This window comes from Syngnathoides biaculeatus, chromosome 15 (genome assembly GCF_019802595.1).
Source record: "Syngnathoides biaculeatus isolate LvHL_M chromosome 15, ASM1980259v1, whole genome shotgun sequence".
Taxonomy (NCBI): domain Eukaryota; kingdom Metazoa; phylum Chordata; class Actinopteri; order Syngnathiformes; family Syngnathidae; genus Syngnathoides; species Syngnathoides biaculeatus.
The window spans coordinates 22,480,217-22,501,597 of NC_084654.1; the positions used below are offsets into that span (position 1 = coordinate 22,480,217).

Consider the following 21,381-nt stretch of genomic DNA (forward strand, 5'->3'; position numbering starts at 1 on the left):
CTTGTGGAATTTCAAGCTTTTCATTGGACCTGAAATATTTGACTTCTATAAAAAATATGAATGAAAAATCAATTCTAATACTCAACTGGTACTGTAATAAGAATCACGTTGTTTTTTTTTCCTAGAATAAATGTATAATTCCCACATTATTCAGAGTAAAACGAGAGGAATCGTTGCTTTATATACACATAAATATGCTGCACATACTTTTTTACCGCGAGGTGCATAAAATACTGTACCATAACGTCACGTGGGTGTCCCTAATAAAATGACTGCGTGACACAGGTTCCTGGCAAGGCGACCTTGGTTTTTCCTTTTTTTCAAATATTTTTTTTTTTTTGTTTCTTTTCTGTGGAACTTGAGTCCGTTTCTGGTCGGGAATGTTTGAGGTGAAAGCGGTGGTGATGAAGAGGAGGAGGAGGGGTCGCGGGGGCGGGGGAGGGGGGAGACAAACCGAGAAGGAGGAGGAGGAGGGGGGAGAGGCGGGGCTTCAAACTATGAACTTGTGTATGATTTAAACTGCAGGAGGAGGAAGAAGTAACGAGACGACGACGAGAGGACTTAGCGACTTGGACGTCCTGCAAGTTTTTTTTGTTTTTTTTTTTACTATTTTTTCATTTTTAAAGTACACTTTGTGTGCGCAGAGCGAAGGAAACCATAAAGTCATATCAATAATAATAATAATATTAAAAAAAAAAAAAAAAACGAAAGCAACGGAGGCACGAAAGAGGGTCATGGAGACGTGCTCACGGACTCTCCTGCTGTTGCTGCTCCTGCACTCCGCTGCCGTCTTGTCCTTGTCCACACGTAAGTCAAGTCGCACATGCGCAAAACTCTTCATTTTTTTTTCCATTTAGTTTTCTTCCGACTCCGCAATGTCCTTTAAAAACTGCACTTATTTTTTTTTTCGGGGAGGGGGGGGGGCATGGTAATGCTAACCTGCAAGTGTCACACCGAGGAAAGAACTACATCCAAAAAAAAAAAATATATATATATATATAATAATAATCCTCTGGCGGACATTTTGTGTTGCCATTATGAGGGTACGGAGCCTTGTACCCCAAAAATTCCACTTTGGGACCCCTGAGGACCTGTAGTCCATAATCTGTCCTAGGAAGTACAATTTGAGATGAGGACCCCAAATGTACCCCATACGCCGATTTGGGGTGCAGGGGCTCGCCGTCGGGGTACAAATATACATTATATATACATATTTTTCCCCCTAATTAGGCAACATGATCTCGATCAAATATGACCATTTGTAGTAGAAAGTACAAATATCTGCTTTTAAATGTTGGGAATAAAAGTAAAAAAATAATACATATTTATACTTTTTTTTCGACTGCAAAATATGTGCCTTGGCATGTTGTGAGAAGCGCTGAAATATTGTATGAAAATAATATTAGGTTGCCAGACTCAAGTGGATTTTTTAGTGTTACTGTACTTAGTACAGATTTTTTTTTTTTAACGCTCAAGAGTTTATTTTTATTTCATACGTGTGAAAACATCAGTGCTTTCTACACCTCAAATTGTCAAAATAGGGTTATCTTTTTAATAACTTTTTTATGATGACGATGTAAAAAAAAGGGGTAACGCATATATCACTTTATTACGCAGTATTTTTTTTTTCATTAATTTTTTTTTTTTTTTACTCAAGCATTTCTAAGTTTTAAGTACATTTCATGAGCGCTGTTGCCCGCTTTCTGGCCTCGACTTGATAAAGATTGGTAAACACTACACATCCCTATAAGCACTCTGTACGTTTAAAAAGTCTACACACCCCTGTTCAAATGCCACGTTTTTGCCCAAGACAATTAATTCTAAAACTTTTACCACCATGAATACAACTTGTAACTAGTTTTTTTTTTTTTTTTTAAAAAGAAGAAATCTTTTGGAGAGGGGAAATAAAACAACGTGGGTGCATAAGTATGCACACCCTCTAAATGCTCCTGTGTTCTAGAAAGTTAAAAAAAAAAAGTCAGGGAAAGCTTACTAAAATATCCTAATTTTATTCGGGGTTAAACGGAGGTACTTTAAATAGCGACAGGTGTGTGCCGAGTTCAATTTCCAAGTGCTGATTTGTGAACACAACCACATCGCCAGCTACAAGAGGGTGTGCCCACTTGTGCAAACATTATCCCAGTAGTTTATTTTTATCTCCTCTCGGCAAAGGATTTCTTCACACGCCAAATCAGGTTTACAGGTCACGTTGATAGCGTAACAAGTTTTCTTGGCTTCGGCTTGATAGAAATTGGGAAACACTACATGTCGTCGCTGAAAGCACCAAGTACGTTTAAAAAGTCTACACACCCCTGCTCACATGCCACATTGACAAAAACAATTTTAACACCATGTGGTCTGTAATTTTTTTTTTCTTTTTAAGAAAAATAAGAAATCTTTTAGAGAGAGGAAATAAAACATAATGTGGGTGCACAAGTCTGCACACCCTCTAGAAAGCAAAAAAAAAAAAAAAAAAAAACCCAAGTCAGGAAAAGCCTACTAAAACATCAAAATTTTATTTGAGGTTAAACGGAGGTAGTTTAAATAGCGACAGGTGTGTGCTGAGTTAAATTTCTGAACACAACCACATCGCCAGCTACAAGAGGGTGTGCCCACTTTTGCAAACATTATCTCGGTAGTTTATTTTGACCTCCTCTCGCCCCAAATGAGGTTTACAGGTCACGTTGATAGCGTAACAAGCTCTTATTTGATATTACAAAAACCTGCCATTTGACTAAGGGTGTGTTGACTTTTTATAACCACTAACTGCACGCAGGCCTCATGAATCGGATCCGATAAGGACACCCGGAGAATACTGCCCGTGTGAAATATATAAGCAGAGCTACCGCACGACTGGCTTTCAACAAGTCTGCAGCCCGTAATTCCTTTAACACATGGGGGGGGGGGGGGGTCAAAACAGTGAGATCATTAACTCGACTTAAATAAATCAACGTTGTGTTTCCTGGTCGAAGTGTCTGGATGAGTTTTTTTTTTTTTTTACGGGCAACAGTACTCGGGGTTTTCGAGGCCGCCAACAAAAGGAAAAGGGAACACAATAAGCCCCCACCCCTCGTGCCACCCCCCCCCCTATCATCAAACGCTTCCTGTTGTTTATGACGAGGGCTAATTGCTCGTTACTGTCAAATGCACAGCCCGCGACGAAGGATTGCAACCTTTTCCGCGCTCGACTAAAAAAAGACGGGGGGGGGGGGGGCTCTTTATTTATGTATTTTTTGGGGGGGGTTGGACGAGATCAAATGAAAACGGTAATTATCGTTTGGCTCGGGTCGGGTTCTCTGCAACTTTTCAAGTTTTTATGGGGTCCTGCCGGCCTTGGCTTTGAGAGAAAATTGGAGGCAGGAAAATGAAAACGTTTCCCGACGCAATGCTGACGTCTGAATTGTTCCAAAAAACAAAAACAGTCGGGGCGCAGTGGAAAACTTTTACGTCCATATTTGTTTCATGTAATAAACGGTAGTAGTGCGTATATGCGCGTTTAACCCCCCCCCCCCCCCCCCCGCGCCACATTTAAAACAAAAAAAAAAAAAACATCTCTCCAAATGTGTTTTTGACTTTTAACCCATAAAACAGTGTGCTTCAAAAAGAAATACAAATTAAAGAGTTTGTGCGTAAGGATTTCATGCCGCAATCCAATTCATTGCGCCGCTCCTTTTCATGGCAGGATAGTTCAGTCATGGAGACAAACGAAGAATACTTCGAGTACTACTACAGCGAGTGCGTCACTAAGATGCCGTCGTACATTTTTGGCAGGGAATAAAGAATATATGCCTGCGCTGATATATTATCTGTCTATCTACATGTGTTGCTCCACAGTTTGTGTCCAAATAATCACTTCTAAAACAGCAGCTTTTGACGCTAACCGTTAGCATGTTAATTGCGGTGCGCACTAACCTCCCCTTGGATTGCGTCCCGGCAGATGTGGCGTTGGTCTACCCGCAGGATCCCGTCCTCCGCGTGGGCTCTAACCTGACGGCCACCTGCTGGATGCACCCGGACGCCGGCGTCCACGCCGGCTCGCTGTACTGGACGCTCAACGGCCAGAGGCTGCCCGCCTCCACGTACCGGACGCTGAGCCCCAGCAACCTCAGCGTGACGCTCAGCGGTCTCAACGCCTCGCGGCAGACGTCGGGCGACAATCTGGTGTGCCACAACCACAAGGGACACATCCTGGCCGGGTCCTGCATCTACGTCGGAAGTACGTTTCTCTGCAGATTTTGAACTGCGGGGGGAAAATGGTGGTTAGCATGTCTGCCTTACAGTTCTGAGGTTCAGGGTTTACCTCACACCTCGAGCCTTCCTGTGTGGAGTTGGCATTTTCTCCACGTGCTTGGGCGGGGGTTGCATACTTACTCCCTTAAAGTCTCACCTTTAACAGGTAAAATGCATTCTCTGTTGGGTTTAGGTCTGGAGATTGGGTTCCCCTTTCCAAAATGTTCAAATCTGATTCTCACTCATGAGGATTTGAGGTGGAATCTCTCCTCCAAATTCCCAGCCTCCATTCCCCAAAAAACACCCACGCACATTAGTTTCACTGAAAACTCAAAATTGTAACTTGAAATAACCTTGAATGCGACTTGCTAGCGCTTCTTTGCCTTTCTGGTCCCCAAAAGTGACTGGCAACCAGTCCGTGGTTGTACCCCACCTCTCACCCTCAGCTCCTCCGTGACCCAAATGAGGATAAGCGTGGCAGAAAAATGGATGGATAGAACTTGTGGAGGGAAAGGAGTGTAAAGGAAGTGGGAATACGAGGGAGGAATCAGTGGGCAGGTTCTCTTTCTTTTTAAGGGTCCCTACGCAGGCTCATGGTCGTAATTTAAGTTGCGCGTCGCTTTGAGTGCTTGTGTGGTCCGTTACTCGCGTTATCACTCGCGGGGCATCGCGCCGACATTTTGTACACACACACACGGCGGTCATACATGCAATAAACACTTTTTACGGCGCTCCTGTCAATACGAAGGAAAAACCAAGCCTTAAATTCCTCCTCCGCTCAAAAATGTGCTTTTTTTTTTTTTTTGCAACTCCTCCGTTGGCTCTTTGACCGCCATTGTGCAAAGTGATGTTAAACTGTTTTGACACCCAGAATCGCCCCCCCCCCCCCCCCCCAACCCACACTCTCGCCCCCCACAATTCCTTGAAATTGACTACGAACGATTTCCAGTGGCTCTGCTTTTGTTTCTGTCGGGGGAAGGTGGCAGCCGTCGTAAATAACTGCGGCGGTGGCGCGAAACGCGGCGCGTGCGTCGCGTCGGAGGACGCGCGCCGTGGATGTTTTGATTGATTTTTTTGGTGGATGATTTCGAGCTGTTTGGATTCTTCGGGTCGCTCAAGATGGAGCTTCTGATTAATAACTGGCGAGAGGAGCCGTTGCAGGAATTGCATGACGTACGTTGCGCATAACCAAACTACTTTTCGGTTTTTTGACTGTGGATTGTTTTTATTCATGTAGAAACATTCAGGCTTAACTTTTTTATTCAGCTGAATAAATATTTACCATAGACCATCCATCCATCCATTTTTTTAGCCGCTTATCCTCACGAGGGTCGCGGGCATGCTGGAACCTATCCCAGCTGTCAACGGGCAGGAGGCGGGGTACACCCTGAACTGGTCGCCAGCCATTCGCAGGGCACATGGAGACAAACAGCCGCACTCACAATCACACCTATGGGCAATTTAGAGTGTCCAACTAATGTTGCATGTTTTTGGGATGTGGGAGGAAACCGGAGTACCCGGAGAAAAGCCACACAAGCACGGGGAGAACATGCAAACTCCACAGAGGGAGGGCTGGGATTGAACCTGGGACCTCGGAACTGCGAGGCCAACACTTTTCCAGCTGAGCCATCGTGAAGGGGTTCAACTCCAATGAATAGCGGTATACATGAGTGTAATCGAATAAATACTACACAAAAGTTATAAAAGATGTGGTATTTTTTTCCCGAGAATAAATACATAATTTCTCATTCTATTCATCCATCCAACATATATTGCATTCATGCACGACACAGTATGAAATTTGTGAACCCCCCGCCCTCAATAAATTGTACTATGTTTGGCTTTCAAAATATTAGGAACAGCTGTGAGAATGGCCACCACTGGGGGATTGATGCAGGGATTGAACCCGGGACCTCAGAAATGTGAGGCCGACGCTTTCCAGCTGAGCCACCGTGCCACCCACCATAGACTAGCTAATGGAAATTAGAATAAGCGTGATGGTAATTACAAATCTATAAACGATTGCTACTTTCCACATGGAGCAGCAACACATATTGTCATTTGTTCTCTCTGCTCTGTGGGAGCAATACATAATTCCTGCAGCAAAGTAGGGGACCTTCTCTACCTCTTGCAGTTTTTTTTTGGGGGGGGGTGACATCCTTATCCCCCCCAATTTTTTTTTTTTTTTTTTTTTTAAGTAATGGCTTCAGATGAAAACGATGGTATTCGCTGTGTACGGCGACTGTGTTTAGAAGCTTGCGTCCTCAGAGATGTGGTGGTGTTGGTGGTGGTGGGGGGGGGGGGATCTTGGCAGGGTTCTAAAATCAGATTACGCTAGTGCGGACACACACACACACATACACACACACACACACACACACACACACAGAAAGAGGCATGCACACCAAATACAGTCAAAAAAAAAAAAAAAAAAAAAAAGCCCTCCCAGCACAGTAATGGCGTCCACGGGACCTCTTATTTTTCTTTCCTGTCCTCGCGTGTTCCCGCAGTGCCTCCGGAGAAGCCTCTCAATTTGACGTGCTGGTCGCGGAACACCAAAGACCTGACGTGCAGCTGGGCGCCGGGAGGGAAGGGGGAGACCAGCATTAGCACCCAGTACTTGCTCAAGTACAAGCTGAGGTGCGTGCGCAACGTCCGTCCGTTTAAAAGCCTCAAGTTAATTATTTGGAGCCGTGGGGGGTGGCAACGGGGTAACATCGTAAAAAATAAAAAAATAAATGTTTGGCTTCCCCCCAGGTGGTACGGCGAGGAGAAGGAGTGCGACGACTACGTTCACGCTCAGCCGTACTCGTGCAGCATCACCCGCGACCTGCACCTCTTCACCCCTTACGAGATCTGGGTGGAGGCGTCCAACCAGCTGGGCCGGGCCGCTTCCGACGTCATCGCGCTGGACATTCTCGACGTGGGTGAGTGAGAACGCGAAAAGAAAAAAAAAAAACCACCTGACCTCCTCCCGTCGCTTTCTTTTGGGGCGTCGGCCGTGCCCCCCGGGCTGGAAATGGCGGACGGTCAGCCAAAAGAAGCCTAAAAAAATAAAAAAAAGTGCTTGCAATATTTTTACTATGTATACAGGGGAGATTAAAAAAATGTCAACTGTTCAAATCGCAGATTTTCTGATGTATGAAAATGAGAACATACATTTCAAAACAATTTTCCCTAATAATGTGACCTACAGGAGATTTAAAAAAAATGTATATATATATATATATATATCTTATTTTTTTTTTTAAGAGGGGACTGGAAATACAAAATAAGTGAATGGATATCAGCTGTAGGCTTTTTAATTCTCGCCATTGGGTTATGCAAATTATTCTGTAGGTCGCATTAATAGTGGAAGAAGTTTTAAAATTATTTGCAAACTGCAATTTTTATACTTGAAAAAAAGTTGCATTTAAACATGGATGTGGAGACAGTTTTTCCATCAGTGTTTTCATAGTACTCTGTGTATATAGCAATATATATATTACTATATAAACTAATTTTATTTAATTTTTACAAATATTTAAATCATGCCAATATTTTTTATGAAACATAATGTAATTTTAAATGCAACATACACTGTATATTTAAAATTTTAAAATACAGTAAGAATAATTTTCCCTCCACTATTAAAAACAAAGTCAAAAAAAGATTGAATTCGTTAAACATCTTAATTTCATCAATGCACATCTAATCATGTAACTATATAATAACTTATAAATACTGTATTTAAAAAACATTTGAATAATAAATACTTAATCTAATATTTTTACAGTACTCATTGCAGTATTTAATACAATTTCTAATTTTTTTTTACATTTTTTTTAAACTCATTTTTTCCTTTCCATTTCCTAATTAGTTTAGTTATAAATTGCAAACCAATAGCCGGGCATTTTTTTTTGGGGGGGGGGTGTTTTATTGAATAAAAATCCAATTAGAAAAGCGAAAAGCATAAACGGAGTCGCAACCAAAAGTTTGCGGTCAAATAATCTAATTTGGACGCGCATTATTCACCGAGAAATTGGGTAATTTAGCAAAATGCGCCATTTTGCAATCACGGAATGATGCGTAGCATGTGGAACCGCAGCAAGTTCCCAGCACGTTGTATGCATTACACAATGAAAACGAGCCAACTTTTTGTTGCTCTTGCGTTGCGTGCCTGCTTGAGCTTCAGCCAGGCTATGCTAACGGGATGCTATCCTGCTTTTAAACGTCATCCGCCGCTCAAGTCGCCGATTGCGAGACGGTTCCGCGACATATTTGTTACCAAATGGAAGTTTAACCGGACGGAAACTTTAACCACGGAGGACGTCGGCAGTTCATTTTCATGTTGACCTTAAGCTAATCTACGCTAGCATGTAGCTAACCAAGTTTGGGGCCAATGTTGTTGTTTAATTTACTAAAATTCAGCAATTCTACAGATACATTTATGTTTAAAAATGAAATATACAGTAACTTCAGCCAGGGAGGATTTAAACGGTTAGGTTTTTTTTTTTGTGTTGATATGTAGCTAACTTGTGCTAGCAACCAGCGAGCTAGCTTGAGACCCCTTCACTGTTTGGTTTAGTTGACAGCAAAGCTTGACAACGTTATTAAATACATCCAGAATCTTATTTTGTGCATTTTTAACCGATGACGCCGCAAAGAAGTAGGCCGTTAAGCTAGCTATCTTACTTTAGTATAAACATCGGGATGGGGGGGATAAAAAAAACTGGAAAGAAGTCAGCCATTTTGGTTTGAAGTGATGAAATCACTGGCAACTGGATTGAAAGCGAATAAAAGAAAATCCAGCCCCCCCCCCCTCCCCAACGCGAAATTAGAGGAGTCGGGGGAAGGATAACGGCGGACTTGTCCAGATTCCTCCTTTTAATCCGAGATTCTTGAAGCGCTTAAACTCTTTCAGGCTTTCATCGGGGGTGGGGGGTGGGGGGGCCCGGAGCGATGTTTCCTTTTAAAGTATCGCTCCCCACACGGCCGGCCAGTCGGCTCGATTTAGGGAATTCTTCAAAAACGCCGGAGTCTCGGGTTCAAAACCAGCGTCCGTCTTTCCGCAAATCCCTCTTTGCACACATCTGTTTACACCTCAGCCTGAGGCGAGGGTGGCGTCCCCGGGTGGGCCCCCCCCCCCCCCACCCGCCACGACACTTTTTGTATGTTTGCGTGTTTTGTTTGCTCCGGGTTGCCCCGGACGCCGGTTTGGCCTCCTGTCAAAACGCGTCGCAGCCGTGAGTCACGCGCGTCCACGGGCGAGGTGGGAACGCCTTTCCGCGAATTGACGCGTCCCGCGGTTCGGAAAGGTCACGAAATAAATCTCGTTTCAATAAAATCTTATACTGCTTCCCTTGACCTTGTTGATTTCTCAAAAAAAAAAAAAAATTCACTGGTTCATTATTTAAGTTAATTTAACAACACTTTAGTTAACTAATTTCCAAACATCCCTTCGTTATGGGATTGTTCAGCGCTTAAAATATAATTTATGTAATAAAATCTGTGACACTGCTTTCCTGGACATTATTTGAATTCGTATTAAAAAAAATGAATTTATTCAATTGAATTCAAACCTCAACACAAGGCATTTAAATGCAGAACAAGAAATGCGACGCTATATCTGCAAATAATTGAGGCCCTAAAAAGGAGATTCCAACAAACTGTCACAAGATGGCGCCAAAGTACTTCGTATGACTAATTATTACGGTTTTGAACAAAGTTTCAAGCGATGAATCGATACGCCCTACCCTAAACAAACCTCCATCTATGGGTTTAGCTAGCGTACGAGCCTAAATAACACCCAAAAGGATCAGACGTCGCAAACAAATATGCGCACGAGCGCTTTCCACAATAAAGGAGCGTAGATTTCCGAACAATAGATTTGTTTCTCAGATTAATTAAAAAGCTGTTTTTTTTCCTCCAAAATAATTGACTTTTCTGCAATACTCCACATCTAAAGGTGTGTGACGAAGGGGTTAAACGACATCGTGTGTGAGAGAAAGAAAGAAAGAAAGAAAGAAAGAAAGAAAGAAAAAGAAAAACATTCCTGGACCACTTTTGGAAGCAAAAGGGTTGTATTTCAAATCACCTTTCCCTATTGAAATAAATGGAAATGCGATTAATCCGTTCCTGCCCCCCCCACACATAGATAGATAGCTAGATAGATAGCTAGATAGCTAGATAGATAGCTAGATAGCTAGATAGATAGATGAGCACTCTCCTTCAATTTGAATAATTTCATTTATTTTATTTTTCATTTAATTTTCTTCAAAACAAAACTTTTACAATTAATTAATTTATTTAATAAAGTTAATTCTTTAACGTGAACCAAAGCACGGAGACCAGTTTGGAAGCAAAAGGATTGTATCTCAAATCACCTTTCCTTATTGAAATTAATGGAAATGCAATTAATCCGTTCCAGCCCCCCCCCCCCGACACAGATAGATAGATAGATAGATAGATAGATAGATAGATATAGATAGATAGATAGATAGATAGATAGATAGATAGATAGATAGATAGATAGATAGATAGATAATTCCTGGACCACTTTTGGAAGCAAAAGGATTGTCTCTCAAATCACCTTTCCCTATTGAAATGAATGGCAATGCAATTAATCCGTTCCTGCCCCCCCCCCCACACACACACAGATAGATACTAGATAGACAGACATTCCTGAAACGAGCACAATGCTGTAACTATGTTTGCATCCGGTGAAATTCAGTCGGCGGCGATTCTCTAAATCGCTTTTGTTTTCCCCGTTTTTGACTTTGACTTCCCGCTTGCATAATATTTTTATTTTTGCTTTCCTTAACTCAAGCCATTCCCACTCAAATATTTTGTGTCAACTCCCATTAAGACTTTTTCATTGCCCCCCCCCCCACCCTTCTGGGGCGCCGAGTGTTTGTTTAACAGTTAGCGCTGACAAGACCAGAAACAAGGACAACATTGACGCGATGATGTGAAAAATAGCAAATAACGGTCTCTGGCCATGTTAGGTTAACCCCCCTCCCCCCAAAAAAGCAAAAACTGAAAACCACAAAAATGTGGAAACGGGTGGCGTTTTGCATATAGAGACATCAGGCCCGCCGCTCGGAATTGACTCGATTGCTGCAGCCGCCAACATAAACGCTGCAGCGAGGGAGAAGCTATTATCGGTCTGGTCTGATCGGGACCATCTGCGCCCCGACAGCAGAACGTCGGTATCGAGACGTCAACGTGTTAATTAGCCTGATACGCGCGCGCAAACGACGGCGTCGGCTGCATTCTTGCGTAATGGCTTTTATCCACCGACGCGTTTGAGGGTCGGCGATGGAGACGGCGGCTCGGATTTCGAGACTGGGAAAAATTTGGAGTGGCGAACATTGCGAGAGGCGAACTCTATTATTGTCTACGTGTTTTGAATGGCAAATAAGCCCACAAGCGGAGTGGTGTTATTTTCTCTGAAAGTGACAAAAACGAGGTGTAAAGACATTATTAAATTCAACCTCCAAATAGATTTTTTAAAAAGTAATTATTTTCATTTTTATTAATTCAAATTCTTCCATTTTGATTTGGAGTGGAAAAGAAATGCCATTTTTTTGCTAATAATTTACAATTTCAGGGGGAAAAAAAAACATCTAAAATTTTGTATGACCCCCCCCCAATTTTTTTTTCTTGTTCTTGAGAATAAAAGTGTACTGTATTGTAGACGACAATTATATGAAAACAATTCACAATTTTACAAGCCAAAAGTGCTCTCAGAAGTTATTCCCTGAAATAATTTTATTATTTTTTATGGCGTTACAAATGTCAAAGATTTTCGATAGTGAGCGTTTCACCTGCAAACGGACGCGGTGGTCTTCTTCCTCCTGCAGTGACCACGGACCCCCCGTCGGGGGTGACGGTGAGTCGCGTTGGGCAGCTTGAGGACCAGCTGAGCGTCCGCTGGGAGGCCCCGCCGGGGCTCAAGGACTTCCTGTTCCAGGCCAAGTACCAGATCCGCTACAGGCTGGAGGACAGCCAAGACTGGAAGGTAAAAGCGCTCCCCCCCCCCCCTCGGGCCCTTTTAGCCGTAAGACCAAAATTTACAAGTCCAATGTGGAAATGATTATTGTTTCATCTTTTTACATTTTCAGTGGAGTGTCATTTTTCCCCTCAACTTTTAATTCATTCAAAGAGATACACACAGTTTAACGCTAGCAACGCCGGGCTAATTCTAACACTAACACCGTGCTAACGCTAGCGCCACGCTAACGGGGCCAGTTAGAAAAAAAAATACAGATAATCACTCAGAAATGGCAGTAACACGCTAGCGCAGCGCTAACAGGGCCGGACCGGTACAAGTCACTTCCTCGGCACATATATTCCACCGGTCTTACCTTTTCCATTCGAGTGCCTCTTGCGGCCGTTAGAAAAAAAATGCACAAATTAGCTGCGTCGCCGCAAAAACCGCAGGATTGAAAGCGTGTGAAAAAAAATTTGCGGCTTATACGCTGGAAATTACAGTAATCGCCTTGTACACAAACTATCAACTAGTTTTGGAATCAGCAATCGATAAAATGCTTGCAACATCAACATTATGGTTTATGATATGACAACGTGAAATTTTGGTACAGCTTTTAACAGGAATCATGAAAGTCGACTGACGATTTGCCTTCGCGGGCCGCATAAAATTATGTCGAGGGCCGGGTCTGGCCCCCGGGCCTTGAGTTCGACACCACTGGACTAATGCCTTCAACGTGTTTGTGTTGCGTTTTTTCTTTGTAGCGACAAGCTTACTCACGCTGTCTGTTTATTGTCCTTTAATGCGCCGGCATATGTTCGCACGCGTATCGCCGGCTAATAGGCAGCAGATCGCTTTGAAACGTTTCCGTAAACACGGCCGATCATCGCGGCCTTCCGACATGTTTGCGGCGAGAAGTCCGATTGAAGCTTTTGCCGGTTTGTTTTGCCTTCAGTGCCGGTTGTTAATGAGAGCGTTTCTTCTCCCCCCGCCCACTCCTTTTTTTGCACGCTTTCCAGGTGATGGATGACGTGGGAAATCAGACGTCTTGCAGGCTGGCGGGACTCAGACCTGGAACTGTGTATTTTGTGCAGGTGGGTTTTTAAACTTGGATAATGACTACAGCGGAGCCTTGAGGTTCGACAACTCTTTAGCAAATTGTGAACAATTTCCATTAAAAACAAAAAAAGTGTCACTTGTATTTGAAGTTCGTCAAACTAAACACAAAATTATGAATTATACCGCAAACAAAAACATATGCTAATGCGAAGACGTCATGGGAAACGCTTTTAACAAGTGGAGGTACAAGCTGTCTTATGCTGCCCCCACGTGGTCAAAGTTGGCAGCAACAGGATGGCCATTGAAATGTCAAAGTGTGACAAAAAAAAAAAAAAAAGCAGGATTGTCATTATTACTCCATTATATTTTTTTAAAGTATAATAATATAGTGGACTTTTTTGCCCATTATAAATCACACTACAATTTTTTTTTTTTTTTAATTTTAGGAGTTTGGATTTATGTCAATGCTGAAAGGCAATTTTTAGATCCGATTGATTTTTTTATTTTATTTTATTTATTTTTTTTTTACTTCTGAGCGAGTTCTTTTAAAATGAATGTCACTCATATCTCAAGGCACCCCTCTGAGGAAGTATTTTGTTCTGACCGTCACCTTGTGGGCCCGGCAGGTCCGATGTAACCCGGTGGGCATCTACGGTTCCCGCAAAGCTGGGATCTGGAGCGAGTGGAGTCATCCCACAGCTGCGTCCACCCCGCACAGTGGTGAGCGCGGGCGCACACGATTCCACCAATAAATGTTATCCATCCGTTTTCTTAGCCGCTTATCCTCACAAGGGTTGTAGGTAATGCTGGAGCCTATCCCAGCTGTCAACGGGCGGGAGGTGGGGTACACCCTGAATTGGTTGCCAGCCAATCGCAGGGCACATAGAGAGAATCACACCTAGGGGCAATTTAGGGTGTCCAATTAATTCTGCATGTTTTTTTGGGGGGGGGGTGTTGGAGGAAACCGTAGTGCCCACCCGGAGAAAACGCACACAGGCACGGGGAGAACACGCAAACTCCACACAGGCGGGTCCGGGATTGAACCCAGGTCTTCAGAACTGTGAGGCCAACACTTTCCAGCTGAGCCACTGTAATTGGACACTCTAAATTGCCCCTAGGTGTGATGGCGAGTGTGATTGGTTGTCTGTCTCCATGTGCCCTGCGATTGGCCGGCGACCAGTTCAGGGTGTACCCCGCCTCCTGCCCGTTGACAGCTGTGATAGGCTCCAGCACTCCCCGCGACCCTCGTGAGGATAAGCGGCAAAAGAAAATGGATGGATGATTATATATGAGGCGACACGGTATATCATTGGCCTCACATTTCTGAGGATCCGGGTTCGATCCCGGCCCTCCCTGTGTGGAGTTTACATGTTCTCCCCGTGCCTGCGTGGGTTTTCTCCGGGCATTCCGTTTTCCTCCCACATCCCAAAAACATGAAACATTGATTGGACACTCTAAATTGCCCGTAGGTGTGATTGTGAGAGCGACTTTTGTCTGTCTCGATGTGCCCTGCGATTGGCTGGCGACCACTTCAGGGTGTGCCCCGCCTCCTGCCCCTTGACAGCTGGGATAGGCTCCGGCACTCCTTGCAAACCCTTGTGAGGATAAGCGGTGAAGAAAATGAACAAACGAATGACAAGCAGTCTTTTTTTTTTTTTTTTTTTTTTTTTTTTTTTTGCCACGCAGAGCGGGCGCCGCCGGGCTCGTGCGACCCGAAGTCCAGCGGCGACTCCAACTCGACGCTGCGTCGCGAGCTGAAGCAGTTTTTCGGCTGGGCCCGCAAACACGTGTACGGCTGCAGCAGCATGACCATGAAGCACTACGACCAGTGGCGGGTGCTCATGCAGAAGTCGCACAAAGCACGCAACCAGGTAGGTAAGCATCGCCTCGACCCGCAAAAACACGCACCAGCGCCGGGAGCGTAACGAGTAACAGGCGGCGTCTGGTCCGTTTAGGTTCTCCAAGGGGATAAGTCGTAGCACATGCCGAGTGGAAGAAAAAAAAAAAACAACAACACGCAGCCGTTGGAGCGACGAGCAGAGGATGCTTGTTAAAAGAAGAAGAAGAAAAAAAAAAGAGAGAAAAATGTTTGGCAAGAACTGGTCTTGGTTTTTTTTTTTTTTTTTTGCGGCCAGATGACATCGTTGCGTTTTCATCTGTTAAAGTCTCCCCCCCCCCCCCCCAAACAAGAAGGCAATCAGGCGTTTGGGAAACAAAACTTCCCCGCATCTTCATTGTTTGCATATTCCCAGATGGGAAGAGTACAAAACGTTACGTACGGCGCAAAACTGTTTGCTGACTTTGAAGTGAAAAATCGCTCTCTTTAAAAAAAAAAAAATGGCTGACAGATGATTTAGAAAAAAAAAAAAAAAAAAAAAAGGTAGCAGGGGTGCACATGTACACGCACTTGACGCAAAGACTCTCCACTATCGACCCAGGCCAACTGCAAAACCTCTCTGCTGTGATGTCACTTCAGCGTACGTCCTTGACACCAACATTACTAGATTGATGTCATTCTTAGTCGTGTCCTATTCCTTGTAGATATCTTGTGAAATTTCAGAAAGGCCAGGACAACCATATATGTATTTTTTTTAAATAACCTGCTCAGGATAGGTTTAAAAAAAAAACAAAGGAAACTAAGTGAATAATAAACTTTGAATGTGCACCGGATTGCCCATAGTACAGAGCCCCTAAAGGGACATTGGAAAAAAAAAAAAAACTGGTTTCTCATTGTGATGAGAAAGTTTCTCATTGTAATGAGTAACTAGTCCATTGCATGTGTGCATCTATGAAATACCCTTGTTCCTTATTCAGGAAGCTACCGCTAGCAGTTAAATAAGCTACGACTACCTGAACGCAGGAAGCTCTGGATCCCTTAAAGGGACAAAAAAACCCCAACTGGTTTCTCATTGTAATGAGTAAGTTTCTCATTATTAAGTTACTCATTACAATGAGAGTGTCGAAAAACGGCTACCTGTGGGTCTTAGCTTATTTACCTGCTAGCGGTAGCTTCCTGCGTTCAGGTAATCGTAGCTTATTTACCTGCTAGCGGTCGCTTCCTAAATAAGGGTCTTTGATACATGCAATGGACTAGTTACTCATTACAATGAGATGGTTTCTCATTTTAATGAGAAACTAGTTAGTCCCCCCCCAATGTCCCTTTAGGAAGATACCACTAGCAGGTAAATAAGATACGACCCACAGGTAGCCGTTTTTCGACTATCACATTGTAACGAGTAACTTACTCATTGCAATGACAAAGTTACTCATTACAATGAGTAACTTCATTACAATGAAAAAAAAAACTGTTACACACCCCCCCCCCCCCATGTCCCTATAGGGGCTCCATACTGCAGTACACTACATAGTCCAAATGCCTGATTCTGACTGAATGCCATTTTTTTTATATATAGATTTTTTTGGGCCCGTCTATTTCAAGCAACACCCGTATCCAAAATAAATTCAACCAACAGAACCCGCAAAAATGAACCAGAGACACAAAATTGAACGCACGCAATTTCAGAACCATCAACATGGTTATAATAAAAATAAAATTGTCGTGAGCAAGGCTTGGCCACTGCCTTGCTCACGACAACAACAAAAGTTATACGGCGTTTAGTTGCTCACGGTCGACGCTTGAAGTTTGCAGCGATGACGTTTATGGACATTTATCCACATTTGGAAGATATTAATATTAAGTGCACCTCAAAAGAAACTTTTGAGTCACTTGAACCATCCAAGGTCAATCCAGCCTTCGTTTTCAGTATTTCTAAAATGTGTGTGCAAATGTTTTTTTGGTTGTTTTTTGTTTTTAAAGCCAGACTTCTCTCGCCTCGCCTTTATTTTTGTACTGGATCACAGCAGCATATTTAAGAGTGTGGAAGGTGATGTGTTTTTTATTATTTCTAAGTTATGTTTTAGCTCGTGAATAAAAAAAAAAAAAAATTGAATGACTGACTGAACTTGGCGTCGGTTGATTTTCTGCGCGCGGCGGTGATTTGCGTGTACTCGATCAAGTCTTAAAAACATAAAAATAAAAATGTGAATATTTGAAAAATAAATTCAACATGGCGGCACGGTGGATCAGCTGGTAAAGCGTTGGCCTCACAGTTATGAGGACCTGGGTTCGATCCCCGACCTGCCTGTGTGGAGTTTGCGTGTTCTCCCCATGCCTGCGTGGCTTTTCTCACATCCCCCCCAAAAAAATGAAACATTAAATTGGACACTCTAAATTAGCCCCAAGGTGCGATTGGTTGTTTGTCTCGATGTGCCGTGCGATTGGCTGACGACCAATTCAGGGTGTAACCCCGCCTCCTGCCCGTTGACAGCTGGGATAGGCTTTAGCACTCCCTGCGACCCTCGTGAGGATACGCAGCAAACAAAAGCAAAACTAAACATTTTTTACATCATTGTAGTGAGTGGAAAACAAAAGCACAGCCAAATTAAAAAAAAATTAAAAATAAAAATGCATAAAAGACAACGCCCCCACTTAAAAAAAAATAAAATAAAAGCCACTTTTATTTTGCCAAACTATACATAAGACAAAACTGCTTATGTGTTAAAAAAAAACAGTGCAGTATTTTCATCCATCTGAAACTACCACAAGTTGGCCAAGGCAGCAGCACAATAAAATCATAATAATAATAATAATAGATGCAACGTAACCAATGTTCAATTCTATTCATGTCATTGGTGTTTTTGTAAAGAATATAGAATATAACTAGATAGAAATATCAGTAGAATATAATCTATAGTGTGTAGAATATAATATACATTTGACATTTGTTGTTGCGGTTTGAGGAAGCCGAAATGCTGAATTCATTATAAAATGGGGTAGAAAAATGAATTTAGGAGTTACATATTCTAGTTAAACAGTTTTGGAGTTTTATTAGCATGACAGCGAAGCTTGCAACCCAAGACGAGTTTAAATGTTTCATGGCGCGTACACTGAGACGCCGTTAGTTACAGGACACATTACAAGATGGCGGACCGCAAACGCTTTCAAATGTTTTCGCGCTTCGTCTCCCCGCTGCATACTCGAAAAAGTACATTTTTATGGTAAAAACGTGAGCTTAGAAAGGACTCCGAGGTGGAGAAAAGATCAGGTTGCGTCGCATCCACGCTCGTGAATAATTCGGCGAGGCCGACGGCTACTAAAAGGAAAGGACGAGTCCCGAAGGAGGAGAAGAAGAAGTCAGAAGATGGAGGAGGTGGCGAAGACGCGGCCCGTAATCTCGGCTAAAGTGAGAGGTCAGTACATAATACGGAGATGCGGCAGTCGGACCTTGAGTTGTTGTTTTTAAAGATACACGCCCATTGTTTTATCAACTGAAGTTTACTATCAAACTCAAAAGAATCTGCAAAAAAATACATAACTTTGCCTTAAGGTTTGCTTAGCTCAGTGCTAACTAAAATGCAAAACACTGTCGACATGCTAACAGTAAGCATCGCAGTTTAACAAGCAACAGAATATTTGAACACAAAAAGCAGAGAAACGCTTGGTCGACAGGCTCCTAGCTTAAGCCATCCATCAAATTTCTTTGCCGCTTATCCTCACGAGGGTAGTCCCAGGGGCCAAGGAAGGCACAGCAAAAGGAGCAGCGCAATGAATTGGATTGCAGCATTTAATCATGCTGCACAAACATGTTAACTCTTTGCATTCCATCTAATGATGATATGACTCTACATTTTTATGAATCCATCCATCCGTTTTCTTCACCGCTTATCCTCATCATGAGCCTATCCCAGCTGTCAACGGGCAGGAGGTGGAGTACACCCTGAACTGGTTTCTAGCCAATCGCAGGGCACATAGAGACGAACAGCCACACTCACAATCACACCGAGGGGCAATTTATCCATCCATCCATCCATTTTCTTAGCCGCTTATCCTCACAAAGGTCGCGGGGAGTGCTGGAGCCTATGAATGCATGTTTTTTGGGATGTGGGAGGATACCGGAGCACCCGGAGAAAACCCACGCAAGCACGGGGAAAACGTGCAAATTCCACACAGGGGTGTCCGGGATTGAACCCGGGACCTCAGAACTGTGAGGGCGACGCTTTACCAGATGAGCCACCGCACCGGTCGCTAGCTTAATGCTAACGCCAAATAACACCACACCTGCACGTTTGCAGTGCTATAACTCCTTTAGCTACGACTTGAACACAAAGGGCAGCAATACATGTAGACAGACAATATAACAGCACTCACCGTCATGTAGTCTTAATCCCCTGCGTAAAATGACCAATATTCCTGCTTGTAGTGATGAGCGGAGAGGATCAGAGATGTCTCAACGTACAAAGATGACGTAGAAAAATGATTAGTCCCAAGATGAGGAAAGACCCAAGACCCTAACCTCATAAAAAAATAAAGATATAACATAAACTTAAAAATAAAGCTCAAAGCACCGAACGCCAACCAAGCAAACACCAGAGAGGTGACTTGCAGCGATAAAGATCCAACGCGGCGTGAGAGGAAGCACGGAAGCGAACGCGAGCGATCCGACGAGGCAACGAGGCACACCTGGACGAGCGCGAGTGCCTGCAGGCACCTGATTGGTTGACGCGAGACGGCCGACGAGTTCAGGTGGAGACGAAATGGCGAGCGAGCGAACAAGACGGGAAAAAACAAGTGACAAAAGAACACACTGAAATCCACTTCAAGACAAGTCAACAAAAGCACTGACCATTTTCTGAGCCGCCTATCCTCACAAGGGTCGCGGGAGTGCTGGAGCCAGGACGCGGGGTGGCCCCTCAACTTGTTGCCAGCCAATCGCGGTGCAGTCAAATATCCCGAACTTTTCAATCGTACGTTAAACGGTCACCGCCCCGATCAGGACCGGGCCCGGGACGCTACGCCCTGCCGCCGACGGTGGGCTACGTCGACCACGACGTCACAAAGCACGCCGGCCCCGCCTACTCCTTCCGCAGCCGAACGAGCAGCGCCAGTGAGTCCCAACGTCGCGCGCATTTCCGAAAACTTTTTGATCATTGAATACATTTCCGGAAAAAAAGATTTCTTTCAATTTTTATTTGCAGTGATCTCTGTGGACTCCAGCCCGGGACCGAGATACCACGTCGCCGCTAACGTGACGCGCTTCGGCCGGACGGAGATGCCTTCCTACTCCATGTCGGGCCGAGGGAAGCGGACTGCTAGCGAAGGTAAACGGCTACGAAAAAAAATCAAACAATAACCGGTATGTCAATATTTTTGTCGGGGTTGTCGCAGGTGACAAGTTCCAGACTCCGGGCCCGGGGGCCTACAGCCCGGAAAAAGCCCCGCCTCTCAACGCGCAGCGCCGAGCTCCGGCCTACACCATCGGGGCCCGCACACGCTACCGCTCTGTGGATGCGGTACCGGCGCCCAACACGCAAGTGCAACTTTTATGTCGTTGTTCTTATTCTTAGGGAAAACAAACAAGTTTTTTTTTTTGTAGGTAGCGCCCCCTAGAGTTTTGGAGCCAATTCAGGTTCATTTAAAAATGTCAAATCCTCGAGAATCCATTCCCCAAGAGGGACAGGAAGTCAGCCATTTTGCTTTGGAGCTGCCATTAGCGACATGTGACTCAACTCCAAATCTAACAAATAGTTTGAAATGAGTTATTTTTTCTTTGATATAGGATATGTATTTTTGATATTTGACATTTATGATTTGAGAAGGTCAACGTTTAACAGGTACACGCTCCCCAAGCTGTTGGGCCATCAGGTCCCCAACAAGCCGTCCGGGGTCAGCTACAGCATGTCGGCCCGCCGCGAGGCCGGCGGCCCCTCGGCGGACTTGGCCCGGAGCCCCGGTCCCGGCGGGTACAACGGCACCCGCCCGGACGTCTACCTCCGACGCCAGCCCTCCTTCTCCATGCAGAGCCGGACCAAAAGGCCCGCCTACCCGTCGGCCACCCCGGGGCCCGGCGCCTATCGCCCGGAGAGTTCCGGGGCGCACCTCCGCAGGGCGCCGTCCTTCACCATGGGGGTCCGCCACTCGGAGTTTGTCATGCCGCTTGTGCTGGACTTGGTCCGCTGATTGCCTTCGAAAGAGGCCGCAAAAGTATCGGACCACCTCGCGCTTGCTTACTTTCGTGACTCGATAAATAAAACCCGATTTTCCTTCATTGGAAAACACATTA

General features: G+C 44.2%; 2 protein-coding genes and 1 long non-coding RNA gene across 4 annotated transcripts; 2 read left to right on the forward strand and 1 right to left on the reverse strand.

Annotated features, from left to right (window-relative positions):
* The first annotated feature begins 553 nt into the window (after positions 1 to 553).
* crlf1a (cytokine receptor-like factor 1a) lies at positions 554 to 17,211 on the forward strand. Of its 2 annotated transcripts, none has more exons than XM_061844471.1 (9): positions 554 to 807; positions 3,938 to 4,216; positions 6,741 to 6,870; positions 6,988 to 7,157; positions 12,075 to 12,232; positions 13,222 to 13,296; positions 13,888 to 13,981; positions 14,948 to 15,136; positions 15,217 to 17,211. In XM_061844471.1, exons 1-9 carry the CDS (start codon positions 735 to 737, stop codon positions 15,231 to 15,233), a joined length of 1,185 nt encoding a protein of 394 aa, XP_061700455.1. In that variant the 5' UTR covers positions 554 to 734; the 3' UTR covers positions 15,234 to 17,211. The 2 variants fall into 2 exon arrangements, with proteins under 2 accessions (XP_061700455.1, XP_061700454.1); XM_061844470.1 differs by having other exon boundaries at positions 14,948 to 15,132.
* LOC133513571 (uncharacterized) lies at positions 4,192 to 12,159 on the reverse strand. Its single transcript, XR_009798517.1, has 3 exons — positions 12,039 to 12,159; positions 7,199 to 7,275; positions 4,192 to 4,240 (listed from the first exon to the last, which is right to left on the reverse strand). It is a non-coding gene; the product is annotated as an uncharacterized LOC133513571 (long non-coding RNA).
* Positions 17,212 to 18,103: 892 nt separating the features above from the next.
* odf3l2a (outer dense fiber of sperm tails 3-like 2a) lies at positions 18,104 to 21,346 on the forward strand. The gene is made up of 5 exons (XM_061844472.1): positions 18,104 to 18,511; positions 20,095 to 20,205; positions 20,297 to 20,419; positions 20,487 to 20,628; positions 20,933 to 21,346. The coding sequence occupies exons 1-5, from the start codon at positions 18,463 to 18,465 to the stop codon at positions 21,276 to 21,278; spliced, it is 771 nt and encodes a 256-aa protein (XP_061700456.1). The 5' UTR covers positions 18,104 to 18,462; the 3' UTR covers positions 21,279 to 21,346.
* The last annotated feature ends 35 nt before the right edge of the window (positions 21,347 to 21,381 follow it).